General features: G+C 38.9%; 2 protein-coding genes across 2 annotated transcripts; one reads left to right on the forward strand and one right to left on the reverse strand.

Moving 5' to 3' along the window:
* Positions 1–1,904: 1,904 nt before the first annotated feature.
* LOC136255968 (uncharacterized) lies at positions 1,905–4,234 on the reverse strand. Its single transcript, XM_066048878.1, has one exon. It carries the CDS (start codon positions 4,217–4,219, stop codon positions 3,218–3,220), a length of 1,002 nt encoding a protein of 333 aa, XP_065904950.1. The 5' UTR covers positions 4,220–4,234; the 3' UTR covers positions 1,905–3,217.
* A 1,525-nt stretch (positions 4,235–5,759) lies between these two features.
* Positions 5,760–6,317, forward strand: LOC136255091 (uncharacterized). The gene has a single exon (XM_066047811.1). The coding sequence runs from the start codon at positions 5,760–5,762 to the stop codon at positions 6,315–6,317; it is 558 nt and encodes a 185-aa protein (XP_065903883.1).
* The last annotated feature ends 2,121 nt before the right edge of the window (positions 6,318–8,438 follow it).

Below are 8,438 nucleotides of genomic sequence, written 5' to 3' on the forward strand. Positions count from 1 at the left end.
AAGCGACTAGCCACAGAAACTGAGAATTATTATGGAATAATAGGCTAGATACAAGAATAAAAAAGAATAATAGGAGAAAATTTAAAGAAATTCTGGAAAGAATAATAGGTAAAATTTTGAGCACATTAGGCTCAGGCCTATGTGCACTACTCCAGCTTGTTTCAGTACTTTTTATCGATGTGCTATGTTCCCTACTCTAGTTATAAATACCTGTGTATTAGGGCCCAAATGAACTTGGATTGTCAGGGTTTGAACATTCATTAACTATAGTTCACTAATCTTTCGAACTTTAAAATTTAATTGTACTGGTTCCTGTATACAAAATTGCAAATTACAGTATATTAAATGCAACACACAGTTGCATTGATTTACACTTTCACTAACTTGAAATTTAATACCATAAGTAAAGATTAGTATTTTAATTTAAAAATGAAGTAGAGGTCTATGCAATAAAAAGTAATGAAAACAGAGATAAATGATGGTATTACAGCATAGCTCAGTAGGAAGCCCCTACTTTGGCATTGAACAAAATAATAATAGCTAATGTGTCAAAACAGGGACTTTCCCACTGAGCTATGCTGTAACACCATCATTCATCTCTTGTTTCACTACTTTTTATTGCATAGATCCCTACTTCATTTCTAAATTAACAATTTTTAAAATACTAGTTTGTTTAGTTTTTTTGTTGTGGCACAGCTAGCTACAATGTAACCCTGTGTACCTCCAGCCGTTGACCTTGCTGTTGCTGAGGGGTACCTGTCTCCTTTAGAACAATAACTAATGTAATATTATACTAATTTTATATTGTGCTTACTTCTTTTTCTTATAAAAATATCTATGTCTACCAGAACAATGTAACCTATCATACATGACTGTTGTATTAGAGTATATTTCGAGTCAGCCAAGGGGTGTGCAACTATCTAGTTAGCTAGTTAGACCAATAAGGAGTGAGGTGATCTTGTTTATTGTTAAGTAAATAGCTAGATTGCTAAGAGGTTGGGTATCAGTATTCTTTTGCTAAAGCCATTGGTACAGATTCTCATGAACCTAGTTCTGTTTTTCTCAAATCCTACCAGTCTTGCAACATCTCTCAGCTACCAGATGGTACATATACAGCTAAATTTCCATGGAAAGACAACAAACCATATCTGCCATCGAATTACAACACATGTAAAAAAAGGACAAATCTCAGTTTACAAGGTTAAGACAAAGCCCACAATTACTGAAGCTGTATGACAACATTACAATGGATCAGGAATGCCGTGGTTTTATTGAAAAGGTCAATGACATTCCTTCCCTTTCTACTCCTGAACCATCAGTTCACTACTTGTCAAATCATCCCATCAAGAAGGACTCTCAAATAACTCCCATTTGGATTGTATATGACTGCAGCTGTCATGAGAGTTCCTCTGCAGCCAGCCTGAACGATTGCTTAGAGGTGGTACCTCCCTTATTGATCGAATTTTGTTACATTTTCATTTACGCAATTATGCATTGTCAACAGACATTGAAAAGGCCTTTCTTTATGTCAGATTGCACGAAGACAACAGAAATTTCACTCGTTTTTGTGGCCAATACAACCTGAGAACCCTGACAGTTGCTTTCAGATTTTTCATTTTACATCCGTTCCCTTTGGTACAGGAAGTTCTCCTTTTATGTTGCACGCCACCATTGATCTACACTTATGCAAGTTTCAGTCACCTGTTTCTGAAGACATTCAATGCAATATCTATGTTGACAATATCATATCCGGGTGCGATACTGAGACTCAACTTGTCCAATACTACACCTAAGCACGGAATATCATGAATCAAGCTAATTTCAATCTAAGATCATGGGCTTCAAACAGTACTACACCACAACAGATGGCCACTGCCAATAAAAACCATAGACCACAATACGGTGCGAGTCATTATAAATGTCCAAAATTAGTGGTTTATGGCCTATGACAGTTTAATGACCATAACTCCACCACTGAAACACTTACAGGTTTCAAATTTGGAAATGTGGTAATATAACAGCTACTCTACACACAGCAGGAAGTTGGAACATTTGTGACATCATCAACCACCTCCATGATGTAATAACCATGAATATCTAATAATATGCATATTTCAATTTTTCTCAACAGATGTACTAGATGCCAGCTTAACATTTGAGTGCCACCAAGCTATGGATAGGAGGAAACTTTCCACTGAAAAATAATATTGATTTTTAATGATGGCATGAAGTTATGCCAGCTTTTTTACATATATAAATTACAATTTATCTGTACTCTACAATAACATAAGGTTACAAAACTTGAATTATAATTAGAACATGATAAATACAAAAATTGCACTGAAAAAAAAATTTAAAATTAGTTAGTGTAATGAATTTACAAGAAGTTTTAAAAGCTCAATTATCTATTCTCGGACTTTACGGTGTGACTTGTACTGCTTTATGGCAGCTTCCATTTGTGGACCCAAAGTTAACCTTCTCTATAGGCTGCTAAGTAGTCCCTCATTTTCCTAAAAAATCTCCTTATGGTGTTCAGTGGAATGGTATCTAATGATTCGTCCAGCATATTTTCTAACCCCTTAAATGAATAATCACAATGAGCTCTGGTAAACTTTTTGCTTTGTCCCCATACTCGTTCTATGGGGTTTAATTCACAGTGGAATTTTGGAATAAAATAACCCTTAAAATTGTTTGAATGCAATAATGTTTCAAGCCTGGTTTTCTCGTACTTGAAATCTGGCATTTTTTGAAGTTCATTTCTCATCTGTTCAGCTATCATTTTAGTCACATTAATTCCTCTCTCAATCAAAACTTTCTTCATCCCTTTAGGCGTACCATCAGGGAGTACCATTTTTTGTACCCTACCCATCCACATAGTATCCCGCATCTTTGGTTGTGCCCCACCAGAACGTACATTCATTCTGTTTACATTTAGGGCATCATCAGCAAAAGCTGTGTGACCAGAACTATGGTCAAAAAGCCAAATCACATCATACAACTCTCTGGGATACTTAACTTTAACAATTTTAATAACATGTTCAACTTGGACAATAAATTTGTCACTGTTCCAGTAACCTTTACCCTCAGCCCCATACTTCAGTAGCACACGGGCTGTCTGCTTTAAATCAGGATACTCTAATTTGCCTCTTTCGAACTCTTCCATCGTTAACCTCAACAAGCCATTGAATTCATCAACAAAATCGCTTACCATTATCCCTCAACCTTGCCCTTTAGGTATAATTAACTGGTTTTCCTTCTCAGCCCACATCCAGCCCTGATCCTCGTTTGAATGATATGTGCTCTCGTCATGAAAAAGCAAACCTAAGTGTCTACGTTGGGGCCCAATAAAAGGCTCTGACACTTCATCTGTACATAGAGGTGGGGGTGCATGAGTACTGGACAAAATTTCTAAACGCCTCAAATAAAGGGCTCTGTATTCGACTACATCTTTCCTCTCATGCCCATCAATGTAGACACCCTTTTTGGTGATGGAGGGCTGAAACCCTAGCTTGTGGAGCCACCTACAAGCTGTACTCAAACTAACATTGGCTGGTATGCTAGGATGGTGCTCCCTTACCAAAGGCAACAGGGTCCCATTTGCCCAATTACAAAAATCACGAGCCGTCATGTTCGGTATACCCTTCACAGATGCATGTCCACGAACCCATTCTAAAGTAAGATCTCGATATTGCTCGTCCATCATCACATGGTACCTATTGTGTCTTCCTCTGGAATCTTCAGTAAATTCTATACTGTTGCTCAGAAAATCTTTTCTCCACCTTCTTATTGTCTTCTCATTCACTCTAAAAAGTAGCCCAGTTTCCTTTGCAGCTCCTGTCTTGGTTAACCCAAACCTCTGGATGTAGTTGTCATAAACTATCATCGTTACCTTCTGCTTATCTGTGCGCTTCATGTCACTAACCCAGTCCTCAAATATAGCGTGAATTTCGTCTTCAGCAATCGAACCTTCGTAATCTTCATCTTCATTGGCTTCCTCATCACTACTATTTTCTTCTAAAGGTGCCGGCAAATCTTCAAATGGAATGGTGTCGACAGCACTAGTGCCTTCTCTGGTATCTTCACTCATCTCTTCTAACGTTCCAGCTCTGACCTCCTCACAAGAAACCTCACCAGACCTCAAACGCTTCTCAACTTTTAGCTTATTTATTTCAGAAGCCCTTTCCCTTAGGGACACCTTGCGCTTTCTTGACATATGCATTTTCCAGCTTGTTGAATTGAGCAAACAACAGACAGGAAGCAACAAAAGATGCGAAATATTTATTGTTGTGATGCAATGCGCATGGTTGTGCTATGGCAACCACAAATATCAAAGACGCCGCTTGCGATCTGATTGGCTAAAATAAAACAGGTGATACATTAGCAACCATTTGCTCAATTGACGTCAAAATTGATACGTGACTTCATCACAGTAGCGCCTACGACTCGCGAAAAAGATAGAGTTACCGATTCTTGGTGAGTGCGATTACTGTGCGATAAATATTTGGACATTCTTGATGACTTGCACTATTATACCACTGTTCAGATACTTGGTCTTCTCTGGAATACATGTACAGATACAATGTAATTGGCTCCCAAATCACTGCCCTCTAGTAACATAGTGTCCAAGCGCAGTGTGTGTCCTTCAAGATTCATCACAAATATTTGATCCACTAAGGTGGGCTACTCCAGTTTCTATCTGTACCAAGATATTATTACCGGAAGTATGTCCACTTCATAAAGAACTTAGAGACAAATGGCTAAGTATATACAATGACATCCTTGAGCTTTCCAAAGTCTATTTCCCTCATCAACCAGATACAGTTATTGATCACATATATGTGTTTGCGGATGCCAGGACTAAGGCGTATGGTGCTATTGTTTATCTTTGCAGTAACAACATCTTCTTTGTCATGTCCAAAAGCCACGTAGCTCCCATTAAGGTTTTAATTTAACTCTACCGAAACTGGAAATGATGGCTGCTGTCACTGCTACCAGAGTGGCAAAATTTGTTCAAGCCTCACCTACAGTCAATCATCACCTTATTCCAGTACACCTCTGGACAGATAGTCAAATTGTACTTCATTGGTTACACAATGGTGACCGTTCCAACTCCTTTGTACACCAACAAGTAACGGAAGTTCTCAAGAATTTTCCTTGAACAAATTGGTCATTTACACCCTCAGCTGACAATCCTACAGATCTCCTCACCAGAGGCATATCATTGGAGCGATTGAAGTCATTTGAGTTATGGATGCATGGTCCACATTGGTTACCAAACACTTCCAATTGGCCAACATGGACACCAACCAATATCCTTGATGTAGTAGTAACTGAAGCTGCAGAATTTGTATCCTGCACTACCATTTCTTTATTGAAAGACCAAGCAAATATACCAACAATTGTTGATGTTTCACAGTACAGCCACCTTAATCGTCTATTGGCTACTATTACTTACATTTACAGTTTTATCTATAATCCACGCAAGTTACAACACCCACTTTCTGGACCTCTTACTAGCTCAGAGTTATCTGATGCATGCAGATGTTTGATCATTGCAGTACAACACTGTAGTTATCCAGAAGAACTTGCTTACCTACTCAAGACATCTTCCAAGTGTCCCCCTTGATCAAACAGCTTAGACTTTTCATTGATGACAGTTAATCCGTTGCGGAGGATGAATACACAATCCACCGACAACAGATCTCAGCAAGTTTTCATACCTCCTGCCCAGGAAGCATCCCATTACCCAGATGATTGTAATGGACAATCATAAGAACTTACACTACGGAGGAGTGAATGCAACCATTACAACTCCACGCCAAGTTTACTGGATACCTTCAACGTGGCAGTGTGTTAAGAGTCTACTGAGATGCTGTGTACCCTGCAGGAAGCTCACTGGAAAGCCTTACAAAACCCTAGACCCTCCACCATTACCAAAGATCAGAGTCACTGAAGTTCCACTCTTTACCATCACTGGTGTGGACTTTACCAGAGTTTTATTTGTCAAGGAAGGAGAACAAGAGAAGAAAGTCTACATCTGTCTCTTCACATGTATTGCAACAAGAGCAGTACACCTTGAGGTCGTGAGTGACCTAACCGTCGAGACATTCTCGTTGGCTTTTAGAAGGTTTTCCAGCAGAAAATCACTACCATGCAAGATGATCTCTGATGATGCATCTACATATCTTGCTGCCGCGGAAACTATACAGAAGTTATTACAATCAGAAATCTTGAAAGGAGCATTGGAATGCCAGAATGTTACATGGGAGTTCATTCCCAATGGAGCCCCATGGTATGGGGGCTTCTGGGATGCATGATTGGACCTACAAAAGAAGCAGTGAAGAAAACATTGGGACGAGCCTTTATCTCACAGGAACAGCTGGAAACAATCATTGTTGAAGTGGAAGCCATGTTAAATGACAGACCTCTGACCTATGTTTCTTCTGACTTCTCTGATCCCAAGCCTCTCACACCATTCTATTTGCTGTACAGTAGAAGAATACAGATGATTCCTCATACTCTAGAAGATCCAGAAGATATAGATTATCCAGACTTTCTTACTTCAAGTACGATTAGGAAATGAGTAGACAAACAGAGACAAGTCATCAAGCAGTTTTGGGTGCGTTGAATACCTCACCTCTCTGAGGGATTTTCACAAGTCTTTGGGACACAATGAAAAGTCATCAAGAGAGGAGATGTGGTGATCATCTATAATGACAAGGCTAGGCTACATTGGAAACTGGCAATTGTGGAGGACCTTATCCAAGGAAAAGATGGTTATGTTCATGCTGCAAATATTAGAATGGGCAATCATAGAACATCATGTCCAATTGCTAAACTCTATCCTTTAGAAACTTCAGACTGCTCCTAGAAACAGGAGATAAACGTAGTGATCACCCTAGAAGAAAGGCTGCCATGAAGGTGCTACAGCAAATATCAGGAACTCTTAACTATGCCTGGGAGGATGTAGAGAATAACTGACTTATTAATAGTGTATTGTGTAGTGCACATATATTATATATTGTATGACATTTGTGATCACGTGTCTTAGGGCTTTAATTAGAGTTATTGAAAGTTGCATCCATGTGTGGTCAGGGAAAGTGAGGGAATCAGGGTTATCTACCTCCTGGAGCAAGCCATATCACACTCTCCAATACAACTAGTTGAGACAAGTGGCTGGAACCAGTAAGCCATCAACACTTAACTTAATAAATGCCAAATAGCATAAGTATAGCTTCCCCCACATCATTATGGAATGTAGCATGATTGATAGGTTAATTGTAAATATCACTATCTAATCAGTATAGTTCGAACTGTTCAACCCACTTTCAAATATTTGTTTGTTGGAACAAACCTTCAAATTCACAGTGTGTGTGTGTGTGTGTGTGTGTGTGTGTGTGTGTGTGTGTGTGTGTGTGTGTGTGTGTGTGTGTGTGTGTGTGTGTGTGTGTGTGTGTGTGTGTGTGTGTGTGTGTGTGTGTGTGTGTGTGTGTGTGTGTGTGCATCCATGCACATGTATGCATGTTGAGGGCACTGCCGAAAAGCAGTATTTTATACTGAAGTACCTGTAGTCTCCCTTTAAACAGCATCAACAACAAAATAACTATAACTACAACTACTAGCACAATTGTGGGGGGAAAAGGGAAAGTCGTCATGCACTGGGATATAATAGTGAATTATTGCCCTACCCTAATATAATATATCCAGCTTTTAGCAAGTACAAAACCCCCAGATAGGTGTTTTGGAAAAGTACGTAGCAAGAGAAAAGTACTGGTAATATGTGTTAGACTTCACGCTTAGTGATTATTCTGACTAAAATGCTAGAAAGTGCACTAGGTATTGGCTAATATTCATTCAAACTGAAACAATGTCTGTTGTGCATTGAAATCACACAGGGGCATCAGAATAAAAGTGAAAGTGGTAAGGTTCAGTCTTAATGCTGCCTTTGGCAGTTAGTCTAAGGGGTCTGGGGGGCATGCTACCCCAAGAATAAAATGAATTTTCACATTTTGAGATGGCATTTGGAGGGCTGTGTGCAAGGCCCAAGTTGGCAAGTAAAAGATGTTGTAGGGATAAAACTGGATACTGACCAAAATGCATCTCCACGATATTGTTTAATTTTTAAACATTACCTGTGTTTATTAACCAGAGATAACCTGTAAGGAACGTTTCCAAAGTAGCTACACAGACAAACAAAGTCAAAGCTAAATATAACAGTAATTTTTTGGAGGCTCTTAATATGGACAAAGTAGAGATGAAGTTGTTTCTATCAATTGTTGCCATTAAATAAATGCTATGTAAGTACTGTATGTTCACTACTTTTACTTTTGGCTTCACCAACTTTGAAATTTTATTTTATTTCAGCAAAAAAGTAGTGAGGCTCTGGCCTCACTGGTCTGATGTCCTTGAAGTACATATATTTTTAAACCAGGCACGTG

Source organism: Dysidea avara, chromosome 5 (genome assembly GCF_963678975.1).
Source record: "Dysidea avara chromosome 5, odDysAvar1.4, whole genome shotgun sequence".
NCBI classification, from domain to species: Eukaryota; Metazoa; Porifera; class Demospongiae; order Dictyoceratida; family Dysideidae; genus Dysidea; species Dysidea avara.